At 52.6% G+C, this 22,016-nt stretch overlaps 1 protein-coding gene across 3 annotated transcripts in view; it reads left to right on the top strand.

The window, feature by feature from the left end:
- Positions 1–10,221: 10,221 nt before the first annotated feature.
- The window catches only part of AKNA (AT-hook transcription factor), a 43,542-nt gene continuing 31,747 nt past the window's right edge, over positions 10,222–22,016 (top strand). For 2 of the 3 annotated variants that reach the window (XM_049710908.1, XM_049710906.1), the window contains exons 1-5: positions 10,227–10,357; positions 11,182–11,309; positions 15,358–15,747; positions 18,700–19,739; positions 21,458–21,532. In XM_049710908.1, coding sequence (XP_049566865.1) covers positions 15,471–15,747; positions 18,700–19,739; positions 21,458–21,532 — 1,392 coding nt within the window. In that variant the 5' untranslated portion in view covers positions 10,227–10,357; positions 11,182–11,309; positions 15,358–15,470. Of the gene's footprint in view, positions 10,358–11,181; positions 11,310–15,357; positions 15,748–18,699; positions 19,740–21,457; positions 21,533–22,016 lie in introns of all 3 variants that reach the window. The other variant, XM_049710907.1, reaches the window with a different exon arrangement.

Below are 22,016 nucleotides of genomic sequence, written 5' to 3'. Positions count from 1 at the left end.
GGAACTGGGAAGAGCTTTCTGCCACGAGGAAAGAGAACTGGGCTGCAACACAGCTGGATGCCAGACCTTGGGCAAGTCACTTCCTGCCTTTGGGCCTATTCCACCCCCTCCCCTCTGTGAAATAGGATTGGTCCAGGAGCCCTTTAAATTAGTGTCATTGATTTATTTCTTATAGGCCTGGTGCTATTTATTTACTCCCCTCAGCAATCCTGTGAGGTCAGAGTTAAGAATCCCATTTACCTGAAGTTCAGTGGCAGCCACTGGCAGAACTAGGGCGAGAGCCTAGGCCAGCCTGACGCCTTACACTGCCACCCTTCACGGTGCGCTTTCACTGAACAATGGTTTATTTCTGTGCTGTTCTCACTGCAGGACCTAGGGCAAGTTCTCATCTCTCTCCAGGCCTGCGTTTGCCCACTTTTCTAATGATGGTTTTGAGAATACACTTGGCGGGTAGTGATAATACCCACTTACCTTTTACGAGAGGATAGAGCATAGTAAGAGTTTACAACAGTGCCTGACATGTAAGTGCTCCAGAAAAGTTTATTACTACTGTTATGAAGCAGTAGTTTCGGCTATCAAAGTTTATGGTTTCTCCCTCACTGTGGCTCTGTGCGACCCTGCACAAATGTCGTAACTCCAGGCCTCCCGTCTGCCACTGGGCGCGTTCCAGAAGGACACGCAATCTCCCAGATTTGAGATTTTCAGTCCTGGAGCCTGGATCTACGTCCGAACCCCTGGGGGCGGGACGTGGGCTGTCGCCTTTCTGCGATTGGTGGAGCTTCCAGAGGCCCCGCCTCCCAGGGCCTCGCCCTGGCCGTCACAGGCCGGCCTCCGGGATTATGCAAAATATCGCCGCCCCGCCCCGCGCCCGGATTGGAGGCCTTTGTTTGCCGCTCAACTCCGGGAAACCACCCGCGCGCCGTGGCGGCCAGCAGGTGAGACGCGGGGAGGGGTTCGCGGTGGGTCAGGGGCGGGTCCTGGCCCCTCGCAGGGTCTCAGTTTCTCTGTCGGCGGAATGGGGAGGGAGAGTGGACAGCATGGGTGGGCTCCGATCCACAGGGACTGCGCAGCTTTCGGCCTCTCCCACGTGGAAACCCCTGAGCATGGGAAGGAGACGGATCGCCGCCCCGGGAATAGGAGGGAGCCCGGGACGGGCTATCAGGGTCCGAGTCCAAACGCTGCCGGCCTATGGATTGCGCAGTCTCTACTCTCTGGCCTCAGTTTCCACCTCCGCGCAATGGGGGAGTTGGCTGTCTCTCTCTCCCTCTCCCTCTCTCTCTCTCTCCCTCTCTCTCTCTCTCCAGCTGGGGCTGGTCACCGGGAGGGGAGGGGTCCCGAGGGAATCCGGAGGTGGTCCTTGGCTGGGCCTCGGGCTGTGTTTGGGTTGGAGGTGTGGCCCGGGTAGCTGTGGTTACAGGGGAGGTGGCACTTCTCTGTCGTGGGATTTGTGTGATATTCGCTCACCCGGCAACAACCTGCGTAGCCTGACAACTCGGAGCCGTGAGCCCTCCCCGGACGCCTAACGCAAGTTTCTTTTCATCTTTTTGGCAGGGGTACGGAGGTAGAGCAAGGGCCAGCATGAGGGTGGGCAGCTCCGACAGTGGTAGGAACTGGAACGAACTGCAGGAATAAGGCCAGCCTTTCTTGGTACGAAGATGGGGAGACTAAGGCCCAAAGAGGGTCTGAGACTTGCCCAGGGGCGCGCAGCGGGGCGGCCGCCGAGCTGGCCTCTCCCCTGTGTGATGGGCCTGGCCCAGGCAGAGCCAGAGCCTTCTTGCTGCGTGACTTTGGACAAGACTCTTCCCTGTTCCTTTCCCTGGCTTTTGTTGAAAGAAATGACAGGTTGGAGCGGATCATTACCTACGTTTGGAAAGCTTCTGCTTCTCAGTAAAAGTTGGAAAGGAAAATTGCTGATAGCAAACCTGGGCTGTTTTGGAGCTGAGAAGAGAAGCTGAGATTGGCTGCAGTGAAAAGAGACATTGTTTCTGCCCTCTAGAACAGAAGGAAAGGAAATGACTGAAACTGAAGCATGAAGGACTGAGGTTAGATACGTATAGGGACTTCCACAGAGAAATTTCGAGGCACCTCCTTTGGAGTTGGTGGGTTTTATTTTTTGGCTGTTGGTTTTGTCTTGTCAAGAAACAGAATTTCTACCTATCCATTTGATGGGGCCTAAGTCTGGCTTACTTACCAATAGGGGATGGACCCCATGGTCTTTGGAGGATTATTTGGGTTTATTCCCAAGGGCGGTCTCAGTTCTTCAGAAAGAGGGAGAAGGTGCCCATGTGAGGACTTTAGGCAAAGACCCAAAGTCCAGTGGTTTGCATTTGAAACATGTGATTTGGGTTGTTTCTTGCAAGGGGGTTTCATCAGCTCTCATCAGCCTGCAGAGTCCGCCAGAAGTGCCAGGGTTTCCAGAGAGACTGGGAATGGTCCCGGCACTGTGGCTGTCATGCTGAGAGGGTGTTTTGGAAACTGGTGCACACGAAGGACATTTCAATTTACCCCCATGAAATGGAGAAGAAAGACTATTTTTTAAGCATCCTGCTGAGTCACCAGCTGAATTTCGAGTCCTTTTTATGTTTCCTCGGTCCAGGAGGTGGGACAGATCTGGAGACTGAGAGTTAGAAGAACTTGGATTGAATCCTCAGCCTGGCTTCAGTTCTGAGTGCCTCAGTTTTCCCCTCTGTAAAATGGGAATGGTAATGCCACTTTAAGGCTCAAGTGAGGTGGCATCATAGAAAGTTTTTAGGCTACATTTTAAGTTTGGAGATGAGGAAACTGAGGCCCACAGAAAGGAAGGCATAACAACAATAATACCGTTGATAATAATAGCTAATGGTTATGGAATGCTATATTCCAGCCACTATGCCAGGGGTTTTACTGCATCGAGTGAGGTCTGGGAGGGCAGGAGCTCTTGTCCATCTTGTCCCCAGTCACCCTCCCCGTGCCTAGTACAGAGCCCTACACATAGTAGGTAGTCAGTACATTGTTGTTGATCACCTAGTATTCACATCATTGCCATAAGATGGGTGCTATTGTTGTTTTCATTTTACAAATGAGAAGCTTGAGATTCAGAGAGGTTAAGTCACTCATCTGAGGTCACACAGCTCTTCACTGGGATTAGTCGGTTATTACTTTGGGATTTGCAGGGGTGTGTCATCTGGTGAGAGCTGATTGTGTGCATCTCTTCCCAGGGCTGTGTTCAGTGATATTGGTAGCTTGAAACTGACCATAATAAGGGTATTTACATTATAGAAATTAGTAAATGCCACATTCAGAGCTTTTTCTTTTTCCTTTCTCCCTTCCTACCTTCCTTCCTTTCTTTCTCTCCCTCTCTCTCTCCTTCTTTCTCTCTTTCTTTTTTCTAATAAGAGAGCTGCATGTGAAGGGTGTTGGCTGATGGAAGACGAGCCTTACTCTGCACGGCAGCCAGAAGTTGGAGGGTTCCTGGTGGTACAGGAAGACCAAAGGGAGCCAGGCCAAAAGGCCTGCACCCCACTACAGCTCCCCTGAAGTGTGGGATTTTGGAAGGAAACTTTTATGAGATGAGGCTCCTAGTCTGTGGTGTGAGTTGTATAATGCAGCAGCTCTCTGACTTGGGAACAGGTTGTTGAATTCCAGGCCAAAATGTCTAGCCTTTAACGTGAAAGTGACGACAGCCCAATTTGATGGTCTTTAAGCAGGGAAAGGCTTGGTCAGAATGATGCTCTAAGGTTTATCCAGCAGCATGTCCTGAAGGGATTGGAGGATGAGTTGGGGGCATGGTGGCCGGAAAGAGGCCCCGGTTGATCAGGGGAGCCAGGAGGAGACTAACAGCACCCCTGATTTTCTGAGCACCTCCTGTGTGCTAAGACTGGTAAACACTATCCCATTACTTTACAAGCGTGTCCCTGAGGACAGTGTTACCCTCAGTCTGTAGATGAGGATATAGAACATATGTTAGGAAACATATCTAAAGTCAGAACCACCAGATTTGGACCCAGGCCTCTCTGCCCCCAAACCCTCACATTTTTGCTTTCTCAGTCCCTCCTCCATTCCAGCCTACAGTCCCATATTGGCTCTGATCTTCCTTGCCAAGTGTCAGCCAAACTCCAGCTCGGCTGCAGAGAGAGACCCCCTGCTCTCAGCGGTGGTCTTGTACCAGCCCCCTGGATCCTTGCCAGCATTCCTCCCACCCCCTACTCCAAGCTGAGCCTATTGTGGGGGAGGGGCCAGTGAGCAAAGCCAGAGTTGGATGCCCAGCTGTGAGTCTTCTCAGTCTTGGGACCACAGCCAAGGACCAAGGACCGGGAGGGACCTCAGGGTTCAGGAGGCTGCACTCAGCCCCCCACCCCCCAATCAGGGATTCATTCCGAGGGTAATGCGTTACTTGTGGGTGCAGATCCAACTCTGCCCCTAATGTGCTGTGTGACTTTGGGCAAATTGTGTAATGTCTCTGAGCCTTTTCCCGTCTGTTAAATGCCTGATTATGAGGCTCCAATCAGATAACACAGGCCGTGTCCCAAGATGTTAAGAGTGGCTAAGGCAGGGATTGCTTCCTTTCCTTTTTTGTGATCTTCACATAATCCTACATGTTGTATAATGGCTATATGTGCCGTGTGAGAAAGCACATGGTGTCAGAGTCTAAAAAGAGGAAGAGAGAAGTTGTGGGATGGGGATACGGAATGTTACAGAATGTCAGAGCTGCCAAGGCCCTCAAAGAGCCCAGCCACTCTTCCCAGCTTTCATAGGCGGGAAACCGAGGAGGGCCAGGCCCAAGGTCTCATCAGAACGAAGCCCTGCACAGGCGTGCAGCAGTGGCTTTTGTTCGTCTTGCTTCGTTCTTTCAAGATAGTAAATGTTCATTTTCCTCTTATTTTTAAAACAACTGTTATTTTTAGAAAACACACATAAGGAAAAAGAGTAAACTTGCCTTAGTTTTCTACCTCATAATAATTATTGTAAACATTTTGGAGGAACTCTCTCTCTTTTTTCCTTCCTCTTTCCCTTCTCTTCCTCCACATTTTACTGTGTTTTTCTTTAACGGACTCACACTAGATACACATTATTTTATAACTGGCTTGTTCACTTAACATATCACAATTTTTTATATCACTTTGTTGTCTTCTACCGTATGACTGTTAATCACTGCATTAATATTCCTTTGAGAGGAAATATCATTTATTTTAATGATCCTCTGTTATTGGACATTGAGGTTGTTTCCAACTTTTCCACCTACTGTAAGATTCAGTCGCAAAGTGATTAAGATTGTAGTGTCTGGTTTCAGACAGCCTGATGCAAACCCAGCTTACTCTCCTGTGAAATGGGCATAATAACTCCTACCTCCTTGGATTGGTATGAGGATTAAACAATGAGTTTCTCATCTATAGAAGGGCCTTTACAGAATAGGCGCGCAATAAAGTTTCGCTGTTAGCAACGCGTTCCCGTCACATGCACGTTGTTTTTGGTTCTTTCCATGGAACATAAATTTGAGAGTGTGGGTGCGTATGTGTGCGAGTGTGTGAGCACGAGTGTGTTTTCCTCAATATGACCACACCCTTCTCATAACCCATGTTTCAGTTGGCTGAGGAAGGCCTGTTTCCTCCCCTCCTTAATGATTCAAGGTGGAGACACAGTTTCTAGCTGGGTCAGTGACGCCCAGACCTGGTTTGGGGGCCGCAGGGAGGAGAATCACTGGGATATCGAAGCATTTCTCTCCACTTGGTTGGGAGGGCTGGCCATCCCCTTTTGTGTAAAGGACTCAAAGCTTGAGCTGTGGTTGATATTAGGAGAGCCAGGAAAATTAAACTCAGTCCTTCAGGGAGCGGGCCATATGGGCGTTTCATGAACATGGCCAAAGTCATTCATTCATGAGCTCTGTGCCAATTGGGCACTGGCCAGGGCTTTAGGTACATAGCCTCATTGCCCAAGGATCCTGTAAAGCCCCATTTTACAGATGAGGAATCTGGAGTACAGAGAGGTTAAGCGACTTGCCTAAGGCCACACAGCTTTCAAGAGAGAACCTGGAGGCCTCTGATTATTCACAAAGCCCATGTACCCTGAACACCTGCTCCCCGCAGCCTCCCATCAGCACAGTGTTTCTGCCTGTGTGGGCAAGTGGAATCAAGAACCCAGGAGATTTTATGCTAGAAGGTCACTTCTGATAACCTCAGAGAGAATCTCATTAAGCCTCAAGGCTCCAAAGCTACGAGAGGGAAAAGCTTTTGTCCAGCATCACTCAGGCTGGAACTTGGGTCTCCACTTCCCAAGCCAGGCTTCCGTAGGTTCTTCTGGGTTCACTCCTGAAATCCTCCCCTGCTTCCTCACCCCAACATCCCCGTGGATTTTAACTATGGGGGTAAATTCAGCAACCTGGGCAGGAAGGAGTGGGTGACCTTGGGATGGGTTTTCATTTCTTCCCCAGGGAAGGGAGATATCAGGAGCTCAAGGAGGGGCAGAGGGTGAAATAACAGCCTTCAGCCCCCATGAATCCTGAAGTCGCCAGCCCCTGGTTTCCCCCAGGATGGCTGAGAAGCCTGGTGGCTCCACTGTACCCCCTGGACCTCAGGACATCATGTGAAGGAGTGACTGTCCAGGGCTCATCATATCAGCAAGCAATGCCCATCCCAGTCCTGGCCCGGGAAGACTTTAAGAAAGAGATTCACCTTCCCCACTTAGGAGGGGCTTCAGAATGACAGTGGAGGGAGGGAGCAGGGAGGGTGGGCAGTGGGAAAGTGGGTGAGAAATGGCCACCGCGGTGTTAGAGCATCATGACCCAGGGGCTGGGGGAACAAATGGCCGAGGGCTCACTGGGCTCCTGTGGTGAGGACTGGCTGGCTTGTGCAGCCACGGCGCTCCAGGCATGCTTCTGATGGAAGCACTCAAGCCCTGGCAGTAGGGGCCAAGGTGTTTTGTTTGCTCTTTTGTTGCTCCCGGGTGACCAGGAACTAATCTCTTCCCCATCTGTGGGCCTCAGTTTGCTGACCCATACAATGGAATCATACCCCTGTCCTGCCTCCTTCCCAAAGTGATTCTCAAGCATCTAGTGCTATGAAGGATGAGAAAGCACTTTAGAAAATTGAAAGGCTCTGTGAGGAACCAGAGTCTCCTTATGAAGTTAGAACATTGGCTTAGTGAATTGCAATTTGTTGGTAATAAACTCCACTCCTGATTTTCTGGTGCCCAGTTTATTGATAATCTCCACAGGCTACACGGTGTGAGCACCAAGCATGGTCGTTAAAAGACTCGGGTCTTTTTGTGTCTGAATGTACAGCAGCACTCACAAGCTTTGTGACTACGGGCAAGTTGCTGCAGCTCTCGGGGCCTCTGTTTACCTACCTGTAAAATGGGGATGTCACATCACCCTCACTGGATTGATGTGAGGGCCACAACCCAGGCTGGGGTGACTGGCTAAATTCAGTAGATCATCCAGCATGTGTTCACTGTGCTTCTCCTGTGTGTCAGGGCCTGTGCTGGGCACGGGGATGTAATGGTGCACCTCACAGAGCTCCCAGTGGTCAGGCAGACAGACCTGATATCTAATTCCAAATGGCAAGTCCCTGAGGAGGGCACATGGGGCTGGGATCTGCAAGCTGCCTGCAAGTTAGCAGGGAGAAGAATTGGGGTTGGGTGATGAGGGCGAGCACCGGGTGTTTGTCCCAGGGACACCAAGGAGCCCCGTATTGCCCGAGCACGCTGAGGGCCAAGAGACTGGAGCGGCGGCCAGGGTGTGGAGTTTCATCTTCTTTCTTAGAGCCGTGGGCAACTAGCAGAGTGTTTTAAGCACAGAAGGGCCGTGTTCGGACACTTCTGTTTTGGAAAGAACCCTGGTGCAGTGTGAGGAATGGATCGGAGGGACCTAAGGGCTTTCCAGGAGAGGCCGTTGCCGAAGGCCACGTGGGGATGCAGAGATGGGATGGATTCTGGGTGAGATTTAGGAAATAAAATCAATAGGAGTTGATGATGGATTGGTTTGGGGATGTGAGGGAGAGGGGAGTATCCAGGATGACGGTCGGTTCTGGCCTGTGCCCTTGAGTGAAAGATGGGCCAAGCTTCGTGGGGAAGGGTGGGTTTGAGGGTAGCAATATAACGAATGAGCTCAATTTGGTTAAGTATTGATAGAATTTGGCCGTGGGTGGAGATGGGGTGCCGTCAGGGGGTACCACACGAGCCAAGGCAAGGAGGAGGGTTGGTAAGAAGTGGGTGTCAAGGAGATAGAACAGAGTGCACAGAAGGCTGTTTCCCTTGGGGTTTGGCGGCTGCCCCTAAGTTGGGTTCGGGGTTATCCAGGGGCCATGGGGCGTGCCTGGCATCAGCACCCACATGACATTGATGGCAGTGCTGCCTGGGTTAATGGCCAGGGAGGGAGGGTGAGTGAGTGACGGGGTGTCAGGGGAGCCCGCCCCTCACACAATGGCCCACATGGTCACCAGAGCTGGCAGGGAGGGGCCTCATTAGGGTCTGGCTCTGTTGCACATTTGGCTGGGCTGCGGGTAGAGTCCCACCACCCAGATGAGGGTAAAAGGCAGGGAAGGGGATGGGGTGATAACTGGGATGGGGGCCGCCGGTTCCAGCTTTGCCAGATACTCACAAACTGACCTTGGGAGTATTCATTCATTCATTCGTTTGTATTCCAGACCCCCGGCTCTGCACTTTGTAAGTGTTACCTCTTTGGATCTTGGCAGCAGTGCTGTGGGGTGGCTACTCTTCTTATCCCTGTTATAGAAATGAAGAAACTGAGGCTTGGAGAGAGGAAGCCTCAAACATCGCAGAGTTAGCAAGAGGTGGGGCTGGGATTTGAACCCAGGTCTGCATTGACTGTAAAATGCATTTTTTTCTCCTACACGGGTGGTTCCCAAACCCGGCTGCTCACCAGAATTACCTGGAGGGCTTTTTGGACAATACAGAGGCCAGATTTTCTCCTTTTTCTTTTTGTTTCCTGAATCAGAATCCCCGGATCCTGGGCGGGGCCGGAGTTGGGAGCCACAGTGTGCAGGGACGGGGCACAGGCCACCCCTCCGCCCTGCTCCTGCCTCTCCGTCTTGCTCGCTTTGCTCGGGGCACACACTTGCTGTTCTCAGGGAAAGCCCCGCTGGTTCCCACCTTGCCCTTGGCACTTGCCCTTCCTGTGGCTTGTTCCTGCCCATCTCTTCCGTCTGGTGCCTTGTTTGAATGCCACCTTCTCGCAGAGATCTTCCTGGCCATCCCCAAACTCTTTGCCCCAACCCATTTTACTCTCTGACCCACAGATTGTCTACCAGGGCCACACCTCCCAGTCACCTGGGACACTTTAAAATTGCCGATGGGGACTTCCCTTGTGGTCCGGTGGTTAAGACTCTGTGCTCCCAATGCAGGGGGCACGGGTTCGATCCCTGGTCGGGGAACTAAGATCCCTCATGCCGTATGGCGGGGCCGAAAGAAAAAAAAAAATCGCCGATGCCCAAAGACTGAGTCTATGAGCCTGGGTGAACCTAGGCATCAGTATTACCGAAAGCAGCCCATCTCACCCACTCTGTTTCTCTCCGTGTTTGTTTGTTTATTGTCTGTGTCTCCACTCGAATGGAGCCAGGGCTTGGCCTGTCTTGTGCCCTGCCATTGAAATTCAGTTCAGTCAGCCAATCCCCCACCTCCATGCCGCCTGGAAAATCCCACTCTAACTACAGGCCCAGTTTGGGGCGAGGACAGTGGGTGGGATGGCAGGAATCATTGCAGCCTTCCTGAGGTGTTTAGTCGCATATTGGCAGACAGGACAGAGAGTCAGAGCTGGAAGGGTGCCAAGCAAGCATCCAGTCTGGGCTCCCATTGTACAGATGGGCACTGCCCTAGTGAGAGAGGGATCCTCAATCGAGTTCACGCCCTGGATGGTAGGGGCTACGGAGAAGACCCTCAAAGGGTTGAGGCTGCTGGAGACCTCCTTCTAGGCTCAGCACGCTGTGTGACCTTGGCCAAGCCTCTGACCTTCTCTGGACTTTATTTTCCCCGCTCTGTACTTTGGCTGAGATGGTCCCAAGTTCGGACACTGGAAGTTTCTATGAGTCCTTTCCTGAGCGGTGCCGACCTGCAGAGGGCCTGCAAGGGGTTAAGCTTCTTCTGCTCCCCCTCACTCTGCATGCAGACGAACCCCCTCCTTCTGACAAACACTTGTAGGAAATCAGGCTGGGCGCTTCCTGCCGAGGCGAGGCGGCCTCAGCCGCAGCAGGGGCGGGGAGAGGTGGGGAGCGATGCTAGTCTGTGAGCAGCGACTGGGGCTGGCAGAGCGGCCTGGAGGCGGGCCAGGGCGCCATGGAGGCAGGGGGCTCCCCAGGTTTGGAACAAAGACTCCACATGCAGGTCCCCTGAGCCTGGGCCAGCAGGATGGTGGTGGAGCCCGAGAGAGGTGAGGGAGCCGAGGAGGGCGGGGGTTGGGGGAGCCGCCTTCCCCCTGGAAGGGCCAGTCACAGGCTCTCTGGGACAGTCCGGGCGGCTGGACCAGCCCAGCCAGGAAGTTGCAGCTGTGGCAGCTGTATTACTTCTCTCTGGCTTAGGGGAGCCCGGCCCCCAGGGCAAGGGTGGATTTTGAGGGGATTTTCTCAAGCCTCAGGATGCTGGATCCCAGCCAGAGCTCTGATTCTGATCTCTGTGAACCTGGGCAAGTGCTGGTCCCTCTCTGTGCCCGGGGTGTCCTCATCTGCACATGGCGCGTTAGCCCCAGGGGCTGCTAAGGGGCTTCAGACATGATGCACGGGTGTGCAGCAGCCAGGAGGCAGCAGGGGGTCCCCACTAAAGAGTGGCGCCTTCTGCCGAGTAAGGACAAGGAGAGGAGCCAGGGATGGGCCAGCAGACCCGGCCAAGCCCTTCAGGCTGGCGGGGCAAGGGTCCGCAGCAGCAAGCGGCACCTTTCCTCTTTCTCCTCGGCCTCTGCTGCCTCCACCGGAGAGAGCTGGGGGCAGGGTACATCCAGAGGGGGAAGTGGCTGTGCTGCACGGCTGGCGGGAACTGGTTTCTACATGGCTGGCGGGAACCCCTTGAGAACAGTAGGTCTGTGCCCTACCAGCTGCTCAGGGAGGGCTGCCGAGTATGGGGCTCTGAGCTCAAAAGCCCAGCCTTTCTGGAGGGGCCCAGCCACTTGGTAAGGGGGTCTTCCTTCCCCTTCCTCTCGCCGCCCCACCAAGTCTGATGGACTTGGTTTCAGAGTCACAAGCCGTGGATTTCAATCCCTAGCCACGCTTCCGGACTGCGAGGTCTTGTGAAAGGCGGCCACCTCTCTGCGGCTCAGTTTCCACATCTGAGAGATGTCAGGGACTGGGTGAGAGCAAGGCGGGTGGTGCCTCGGAGAGCTCTGCTGGATGGTAAGGGGCTGGGGAGGGCATGAGGGAGCAGAAGTGGGCTGCGTGGCTGAAGTTGGCAGAGGAGAACTGGGGATTGAGCCATAAAGGGAAGGGTCTCCACTTTTGGACCTGGGGGCAGCGAAGCCCCCTGGCGGTGGCTGAGCCACTCTGGAAGGGGACAAAGAGACCACAAGGGTCTCGCAGACCCTCGAGAGAGCCAGCGGCAGAGGTGGTGTGATGGAGGGAGGAGACGTACAAAAGGACGGGGAATGGGTGGTGCCTCCTTGTGGGGCTGGTTTCTCCGGGGCTGGCAGGGCCCCTGAGCCCTGGAGAAAGCAGTCCCACAAGGACAGCCCAGCCCTTGAAGGGACTTAGTGCTCACGGGGCTCTCCTGGGCTCAGCTCCCAACCCCACTGCCCCTCGGGAGCAGCCCTGTGCCCTCGAGAAGGCTGTCCAGAACCACCCTGTCTTTGGCCGCCATTCAGGGACCCCTGCCATAGCTCTCTGTCTAGTTCTGTTCATACTTTCAGACCTCTGTGCCTTTGCCTGTGCTGTTCCCTCTGCCTGGAATGCCCTTCTTCATTCTTCTCCCCCAAATCCTCTTTGTCTCTCAGGCCCAGCTTAATGCTTCCTTCGACAGTAATCCTGTACCCACCCCCCCATCTGAAATTTTGGAACACTTTTACTCAGGTCTGTACTCCTCGTGTCTTGTGGTGCTTGGCACACAGTAGGAGGTCATAGGTTTTCTTAATTTGCACCCACTGGGTGCTCAATATATATCTTTGTTACTCTGAATTGGGACCTCAGGCAGGAGGAGGGGGTTAACTGTTTGGAGTCTGTGGTCCTCAGAAGCCAACAAGTCAACCAGGAACCTCAAAGTTCACTTAGCCCCGCCCCTACCTCCCAGCCCACCCTAACAGGGCGCCACTCCCCATGGTTGCGAGAGCGGGTGGCGTTTTCTCCATCTTACAGTGAGGAAAACCTAAGCCCAGCAGTTCACGGTGGATGAGCAGCACCAGGGCCAGAAGCTGGTCTCCAGACACCCTGCCTGCTTCTCTTTCACAGCAGCCCAGTGAGCAGGTGTCCTTGTCCCAGCGTGAGCTCAGCACGTGCTTGGCACTCGTGTGTGTTTGTTGACTGACTGGCTGACCGACCTGTGCTGGACTCCATGGCACCCAGGGCTGTGGCGTGCGCGAAATGCAGAGCTTTTGCTCATGAGAGGCTCACAGGTTTGGGGGCCTGGGGAACATGTGCAAAACTCCAGCCAGTGACCGCAGCTGCCTCCAACCAGAGGCTTTCCCTGGTCACAGTGAGATTTCTGCAATGACTGAGTCATCCCAGGAGACAGGATGTTCCTCTTTGTGCACCCGAGGCCTCTGTGATTGGACGGGCTGCTCTGTGGCACGGCTAGAAAAAAAGCCCTTTAGAAGTCAAAAAAACCCCCACACGCCTCCCCCAGCCACTTCCTTGGCAGAGGTTTCAGAAAGAGAAAAGCAAGGCTTTTAGCACCTTGCACACCTGCCATTGTGGCAGGGTCCAAAAGGCCTAGTCAAGGTCAAAGGGTGGGCCTTGCCCGGGGCGCTGGTTTAAAATGCGGACTCCTGGGCCTCATCCCAGGGCCATGGAGTCCCGCTCTCTTTGGGTTGACCTTAGGGATCTGCATTCTTAGAGGATTCTTAAAAGCACTCAAGCTGGCAGGGATTTCCAAGAGGGGTACAGGCGCCCCGAGAGGGTGTGGAAAGCAAGGATTAGAACTTCCTTTTAAAATATTTATTTTCTATTGGATCTTTTTAAAAATTCAATTTTAGATATATTTTTTCTAACACGTAATATATTCGTGTGAGAATGCATGCAGATGATGTTATAAGAAATACATGTTAGGTGTATGAGCAAATATATTTTTAATGATGAGTTGTGTGATTAAAAAAAAAAAAACACTGGAGACCACTCACTGGGCCAAAATCGACAGGTCCAAATCTTGCTGTCACTAACCAGCTGGGTGAACTTGGTCAAGTAACTATTCCATGCTGAGTTCTGGTTTTCTCATTTGAAGAATAGTTTTCCTATGACCTACTTACCTGTTTGGGGTGAGGGCAGATCGAGAACAGGCAGTAAAGCTTCTAGCCTGGGTGGGCACAGCGAGGGCCCAGCGTATGTGGCAGGGGTCATGTGGAGGCTTACAGGGTGATCTGGGGGAAATTCAGGGAGGAGGGAGGAAGATTGTGTCGGGGGAAGAGGGTGAGGCCCCTGAGACCAGAGTGGGGACAATGTTAGTCCCCGTTCCTACCCCAGCCTTTGAAAAGGCGCCAGCCAATCCCTGGGGGACTCTCTATCCAGAAATAGTTGCCTGCTGACTTTTCCCAACGGTATGAACCAAGGCTCTGACCAAGACCCAATCGCACACGAGGCTGCAGGGACAAACACAGGGCGTGTCTGTCCTGGGAGGCCTGGAGTTATTGTCTCCACGGCACGGAGGGAAGAGCCGGGATGCGAGCTGCAAGGTAACCTCTCATGCCAGCCTTGTCCCGACCCATGTGTGGCTTCAGCCAAGGCCCCTCTGCTCTCTGGGCCTCAGTTTTCCTGCCCGTAGAGTGGGTGCTTTGCATGAGCTCCTTGGGTGGGACCATGCCGCTGCTCTGTCAGCCTTGTGTTTCCAGGGATCAGAGGAAGCGCTTGGGGGTGTTGGCCATAGCAGGAGGGGAGAGGAGATGGGAGGGAGAGAAGGGAGAGACGGAAAGGAGGAGAGGATAGAAGACAGGCGGGGAGGAGCCCTTCTGCAGCCATCCTTCCTGTGCCACAGGTCCCTGTGCAACCAGGCTCTCCCTCTGGTTCATTCTCCCCAGGCAGCCAGAGAGAAACTTCTAACTGCACCTCGACGTGCTCTCTCATGGTCTGCATGCCCACACTCTCTGCAGTCAGAGCCCCAGCTCCTGCCCCCACTAGCACAGCCATGGGGAAACCACTTACATGCCGCCCCCTCCTGCCTCCAGGCCTTGGTACTTGATAGAACCCCTGCCTGAAAAATGTTTTTCATTGAGGTGAAATTCACATAACATAAAATTTAACCATTTTAAAATGAACAATTCAGTGACATTTAGTATACTTATAAAGTTGTGCAAGCACCACCTCTATCTAGTTCCAAAACGTTTTCATCACCCCAAAAGGACGCCTGCGCCCATTCAAGCAGTCACTCCCCTCTCCCCACTCCCCCAGCTAAAGCACTAGTCAGCAATGGGATTTACCTGTTACGGATATTCCGTACGGTTAGAATCATACAGTACGTGACCTTTTGTGTCTGGCTTCTCTCACTTAGCATCATGCTTTTGAGATTCATCCTCGTAGCACGTGTCAGTGCTTCACTCCTTTTAGTGGCTGGACGATATTCCACCGTGCGGATAGACCACAACTTGTTTGTCCATCCATCCACTGATAGACATCTGGGTTGTTGCCACCTTTCGGCGATCGCAAATAGTGCTGCTAGGAAAGTGCGTGTACACGTATTCGTCTGAGTACCTGTTTTCAATTATTTTGGATAATGGAATGCTCTTTTCACCGGTCCCCCACTCACGATCTGAAATCTTACCCACGAGCGGGTCAGGAAGGTTCCCAGAGCACGTGGCCCCTAAATGGGACCTATCCTGACTTCCTGGGCCTGCCCTGCACCCCCAGGGCCCCTCCCCGTGCTTTCCCATCGCTCTCACTTTGATCTCTAGGTGCCAGGTTGTTTGTCTGCTTCCTCCTGGGCCCTCAGTTCTCATGTGAGCAGGGCCTGTGCCCCGGCGCCCATGTGTGGAGGCTGGCACGTGGTAACAGGCACCAGCACACATGGGACACCTGCTGTGTGCTGGCCGCTGGCCTCCTTATCCCATATCTCAGGTAATTTTATAAAACTCTAGAGAGAGAGAGGAATTATGACCCCAGTTTTACTGATGAAGAAATCCAAGGTGGAGTGATTTGGCCAAGGCCATGCAGGGCTTCTGACTCCAGAGTTCCTGCTGGTAATTTCTGCTTCTGAAGAAAGGAGGGGATTCAAGGATTAACGCTCTCCATTTGATTGTGTCCCCGACAGGCCACAGGCAGGATGGATTGTGCTGAGAGGAGCCGGCGGGAACCCTGGTGCCCATAGGGGCAGCTCCGTCTCCTGAAGATGAAGGGGCCCAGGTGAAACTCAGGCCAGGCCCAATGACCAGCTCCGGGACGGAGGTCCACTGGGCCGAGTCAGGCCTGGGAAAGGGGCCCCGGCGGAGGCGCTGGGCCTGGGCCGAAAAGGGAAAGGATGCTGATGGGAGCGGCACGTGCAGCTTGGTAGAAGAGGCGCCCTTTCCCAGTGCCACCAGCCCTGAGCTCCTGGAGGACTTCCGCCTGGCCCAGCAGTGCCTGCAGCCACTGGAGTGGAGGGGCCCGGACTCACAGCCTGATGGGCACCCAGATCCTGAATCAGGAGAGTCTGCAGAAGAGGGTGAGACTGACTCCCCTGCAATCCCACAGTGGTGTCCCCCAAACATTCCCCCCTTCTGGCGGGAGGCAGGAATAGAGAGAGTTTCAAAAATTTTTTAAGTTAAAATCTACGAAGCCTACAATTTAAAATGTTTTTAAGATTTAAATTATATAAACAGTACTGTTCTTTGCAGAAAAATCAGAAAATATAAGCCAAAGGAGAAAAAACTAAAAATTACTTATTATCCAGCTAGCTGCTCTCTTCCATATGTGTATGTGTGTGTGTGTGTGTGTGTGTGTGTGTGTGTGTATGTAGCATGAATATGCAACAGTATTCTACAAACTCTATTGTAACTTGCTTTTTTGTAACTTAATAGACATGAACGCTTTCCCAGCTTATAAAATATTCTTCCACAAGTCATTTCTAATGTCTGCTTAGGAATTCCGTGGTGTGAATATTCTGTAATTTGTTGGGCCTCTTACTGCTGGGCATTTAGGTAGTTTCTCAGTTTTTGCTATTATAAATAGTGCAGAGATATGTCATTAGTATATCTTTGCACACTTAATTTGATAATAACGTTGATATTTTAAATTGCTTGGTCCAAGGGTTCTGCCCATTTCTACGATGTTTTAAAATCCCAATTAGCAATGAGAATGATGGCTTCCCTTGTTTTCTAAAATAACTGTTTTCTCTGCATTAAGAACAACTGAGACTAAATTCCTAGCTTGGCTCAACAAGTCCCTTCTCCTCTCTGAATCTTGGTTTCCCCATCTGTGAAACGGGAGTAATAACACCTTTGAGCTTGATTACATAGTGATTATTGCATTCGAATATGAATGAAACGCCCCTGTCTTAGGATTCTGGGATCAGAATCCGTAGATGTCAGAGAAGCCGTCAGGCTGATAGTAGATTGTGCAGTGACCCCAAGTTCCTCATGCCAGGTCTGTTTAAAGTGGGGTCTGCCCACAGCTACCCACTCAGGAGCTATTTCCGAGCTCTCCTTAGGGAATGGTGACAGGGATGCACTGGGATGAAGGGGCAGAGGCATCTCTTCTGAGGTCACATGGTAACCCCCTGCTGCTGCCATGTCCTGTGCCCTTACTGTGTGCCAGGCAAAGGGCTGGGCAGGGTGCAAGCCATATTTCCACCTTTCCTCACCACCTTCTTCCAGGTAGGAGAGAATAGCCTCCAGGTAGAGTAAAGATTGCCACAGAGGTCAGCTACTTGCTCATGGTGCCCTATGAGGGATCAGAAGGGCCAGGATTGAAGCCAGGTCTGCCCGGTTCCAAAGCCCAATCTCTTCATCCCACTGCATGACCCCCATCAGCAGAGACTAATTTGCCTGCATAGCTGGGACCTTGCTTCTAAGTCCAGGACTGCTCTGAACCACTGCATGATCTTTGGCAAGTTACTTAACCTCTCTGGGCTTCAAGTGCGCTGCTGTAAACGAGAGAGACTCGCTGAAGGAGATTTTAAGGAGATGAAAGATGTAGAGGTGCCAAGGGTAGGGGAAAGAGCATGGGGAAGTAAAGAGTGATATAAGGGTTATGACAAAGGTGCATCTGGCCAGAGCAGAGTCTGTGCTTGGTGGTACCCAGACTGTATCTCATGAAACCTTGGATCTGTGCCAGAGGCTGACACAGGGTCTGGGACAGAGGAGGTGCTCCGTAAGCACTGACTGCATGGGTGATGCACAGATGGATGAATGAACGGGTAGGTGGATAGGCAGATAGGTGGATGGATAGATGGATGGATAAGTGATAGCTGGATGGATAGGTAGGTGAGTGGGTGATGGATGGGTGAGTGGGTGGATGGATGGACAATTGAAAGGATGGATGGTTGGATCAATGGGTGAGTGTGTGTTGGATGGGTGAGTGGGATGGATGAATGGATATTTCTTGAGCACTTACTGTCTAATAATTATAACAACTATCCGTTTTCTGGGAGCTTTGCATACCTTACTGTCCTCCTTTCTTCTTTCCTTCTTTCTTTTCAGTCAACAAATATTGAGCACCTCCTCTGCAAATACAATAATAAATAAAAACAGAGAGCATCCTTGCCCTCATGAAGCCTACGGTGTAGTGAGGGAGGAAAATATTAATGAAAGAATCACATAAATAAATGGAAAACTGCAGCTGTAATAAATATTTCAAAGTAGAGGTATTCAGTCATATGAAACCCTATAAAAGAGAGCTTTTGACCTAAGTTAGAGAGATCAGAGAAGACTTCCTTGATGCGGTCAAGGTTGAGTTAATGTATGAAGGACAAATAGGAGTTAACTAGACAAAGGGAGGGAGAGAGGACCCTAGCAGAAGGATCAGCATGTACAAAGGCCCTGTGGTAGGAGAGGATGTGGCATGGCTAGAGCAGGGAGAGACTGAGGGGAACCATGGAAAGAGATGGAGCGGGAGAGCCAATGGGGTGTGGAGACAGGGACCTTAGGACCATATTAAAGGTTCAGCTCTCTCCTGGGAACAACAGGAGTTTTCATATGGAGAATAAGAGTGAGGATTGAGATGATTAGGTGGCTGCTGCAGTGGTCCAGGCAAGAGAGGATGTAGACTTGGGCAAACCTGGTGGTTCTGGACTCTAGAGCAGCAGGTGAGTTCGGGAGCACCATAGGAGGTAATCAGGACAGGACCAGGTGACAGGTTGGATTGCGGGGGGATGGGGGAGGGAGATGGCAAAGATGCCTCCCGGGTTTCTGGTCTGTGCAGTTGGGTGGATGATGTTTCCATTTGCTGAGACAGGAAACGCTAGGGGGACAACCAGGTTTGAGGATTGAGTTTGGAGGACCTTTGAGACAACTAGAGGAGGTGTTCGAAAAGTATTTGGCCCTATGGGGGGATCGCTGGGCTTCCTGCCGTCACCATGTGATGAGGAAATGAAAGCCCAGAGGGGTGAGACGGCCTAGGTAGTGAGACACAGTGAGTCCAGGCCTGGCGTATACTAAGCAATGACCTGTCTTTCCAGAGTTTGAAGCAGAGGATGTGGACAGCCCAGAGAGTTCCAACTTGCCACTCAACTGGCCCCCGCAGCAGTATCCTCAACTGGACGTGACTGAAGAGGAGCCAGATGAGGCCCTGGGAGGTCCTGAGGTCCAGGAAGCTGGAGAGAGCTCCCCAAGGTTGGGGTATGACACTGATCTCAGCTCGGGGGGCAATGGGAACACCAGCCCCATGGCTCTGGGCTGGGGTCAACCCACAGGCTGGGTGGCTTCTGACAAACAAGGCAGTGGAGACAAACTTCGAGAACATTCTGAGTCTGCCAGGTCCTGGAGCAGTGGAACTGTGAACCTCAACCCCAGTGGCAGTCTGGATTCTACCTGGGAAGGAGAGACTGATGTCCCCCCGCCCGCTGCCCTGGCAGAAACTTCACCCCAGAGCTCCAGCCACCACCTCCTAAACCCAAACGATAGAACTGGAGGAAGCGTTACTCTGGCGACGGCCACGGAATTCCAGGAGTCCTCAGCCCCTCCAGCCCAGAGCGTCCAGTGTCCTGCAGATAGATGGAGGAGAGAAACCACCAGCCTCTCCTGCCCTCAGCCAGGGGACCAATCCTGGAAGCGGACACGCATATCACCTAAGCCGCTCCCTTCCCGATTCACCGGCTCCATCAGCGCCCTGAAGCCTCCCCCTAGGCCAGCTCGACAGGACAGGCCGCCGCCCAGGCCGGGAGCCACTCTGGCTGGTCACTCATCTTCTGACACCCCCAAGTACGGCCGGGGGCGGCTGAACTACCCGCTCCCTGATTTCTCCAAGGTGGGACCCCGGGTGAAGTTCCCCAAAGATGAGACTTACCGCCCCCCCAAAGCCAGGAGCCACAGCAGGCTGCCTGAGGGCCCTGCCAGGCCACTGATCTTCAAGTCACCTGCCGAGATTGTGCGGGAGTTGCTGTTAAACAGCGGAGAAGTCTGCCCGGGAGAGGACCCCCCTCCTACTCACCCCACCACCAGGTTACCCCAAGAATTTCAGACGCCCGAACAGGCCACCAAGCTGGTCCATCAGCTCCAGGTAAGCCCGACTCATTTCTACACCAAGGCACCTGTCGGTCTGGGTTGGAGGCTGGTCGGGGTGGGGGGCCTTGGGGCTCGGCCAGGGGTCCCCTGCGATGAGGACAGTCCCAAGCCCTTGGCTCAAAAAAGCAGTGATTGCACTCATGCTGCGAGGGTAGACCGTGTTTGTTTGCTTTTAACTCGTGCTATGAAAAACTCAAGACATATACAAGAGAGAAAATAGTATGACGAACCCCCATGGACCCATGGCCCAGCGCCTGGCAACCTTTTTCATCTATGGCCTCACCTGTTCCTCCTCTCACCCCACTGGAGTATTCTGAAGCAATGTTCGGGCTTCAAATCATTTACCCCCAAATATTTCAGTGTGTGTCTAAAGGTAAGGAATCGCTCTTAAAGATAACCTGCTCTCTGCACACCTGAAACTTAACACCAATTCCTTAATATCAGCCAACGTCCAGTCAGTGTTCGCGTCTCCCACTCTGTCTCATAAATGGCTTGTTTATTTTGGTTTGTTCGAACGAGGATCCAAACACGGCTCAGATATTGCACGCGGCCGATGTGCCTTTTCATGTCTCTGCGCACCACCCCCCCACCCTGCCTTTCTGTTTGCATTCTTTGTCAAATCTCCTTCTTCCTTGTAATTTATTTGTTAAGGAGACGGGTTTCTGTCCTGTAGAGTCTCCCACACTTTGCGGTTTGCTGATACACTCTCCGATGTTTCTTCACGTGTCGCGTTGTCTTCTCTGTGTCCTGTGTTTTGCCCAGTTAGAGGCAGAGGCGTTTTCGAGTTGTCGTCGTCTGTTTATTTCCCCCCAGATCAGGAGCTCTGTGCTGGTAGGGATTTTTTTTGGCAAGACCCCATCACAGGTGGTGCCTTCAGGGGGTGTAAACTGCTTGCTGGTGTCTCGTTTGTGGTGTTAAGGACCCCTGATGGTCGTTGCCTTGATCCAGGCTTTCACTGGGGGGGACAGAGTGGTAGTATCCTAATGCTAGCATTCCTTCTTCATTTATTTGCGGGAAATCTTCTATGAAGTGAAACTTGCCCTCATCAGCTATTTGGTTACCAAGGCCTCGTTCACATGGGAAAGACAGGAGAAACGCTTGATTCTGCCCTTCTAATTATCAGTGTTCAGAACAACGCATCAGTTCCCTGGCCTCCTTCAAAGGCGACCAGTGACACTTGTTCTTGCTTTTCCCCCGTAATGACTTGTTTTAAGAAGCTCTTCAGTTTTGTGTATGGCAAATCGTGACTGTGAGTAAAGGCAACCGTGATTTTCAAGTCTTCTACTTTTCTACTTCCGGACGCTTAGATGATTCAATCAGCCATTAAAAAATACTTATTAAGCACATATTACTTAATTCCTGGGAACAGAGCAGTGGGGAAGACAGATGAGGGCAGGGAATTCGGACAAATAAGCAAGTAGCTACGGTTATGCATCGAGGCGAACCAGCCCAAAGGCCCCCATCCCTGACTCACTGTCAGGGATGTAGAAGAAGGGATGGTGGAGGAGTTGTCCTGCCACCCCCGACCCCCTGGAATTTGGCCGTGGGGGTCCGTATTGCACGTGAGCCTGAAGGGGTCTGCTGAGCTACCACTACAGAGCTCTTTCACTCCGAGGCACCCAGAGGCCCCCTTTGGGGAATGGGTTCCCTGCGAGGGGTCTCACAGTGAGGGGCCTGGTGCGTGGCCTCACTGCACACCCCCATCTCCTGCAGGAGGACTACCACAAGCTCCTCACCAAGTACGCTGAGGCTGAGAACACCATCGACCAGCTGCGCCTCGGAGCCAAGGTACTGGGCCCGGTGGGGTGGAGGGGGCCGCTTGGGAGACCCTGGGGATAGAGGAACCCGGTCCTTCCTTGTTCTACCACAAGGTCACTCTGTGACCTGGGGCAGTGACCTTGCCCTCTCCAGGCTCAATCTCCTTTACTGTTGATGAACTTTGAGTCCTTGAATGCTGGAATCCAGGGTGCCCAGGAGTTTTCACCGCAAGCTCTCTGCTTCTAGATGAGCTCTGGAGTGAGACCACCTGGGCACAACTCCTGGTTCCATTACTGACTAGCTGTGTGACCTTAAGGAAGTTACTTGGGCTCTCGAGCCCCAAGGGAGTAGCACAGAATTTCTGCTCAACCCCTGAGGGTGATACTTGCCAGATCACACCTTTGCCTTTTCTCCTGCCCCAACTTCTCACCCACAGCTTCTCTCCTCACTGAATGTCTAGTGTGGGGCCAGGGGAGGGGGGGCACGGGGAAATCCACCACCCCCATCCTGCCCA

Source organism: Orcinus orca, chromosome 6, assembly GCF_937001465.1.
Source record: "Orcinus orca chromosome 6, mOrcOrc1.1, whole genome shotgun sequence".
Lineage (NCBI taxonomy): Eukaryota > Metazoa > Chordata > Mammalia > Artiodactyla > Delphinidae > Orcinus > Orcinus orca.
The sequence above is the reverse complement of the archived record's forward strand: the minus strand, read 5'-3'. Positions and strand labels throughout refer to the sequence as shown.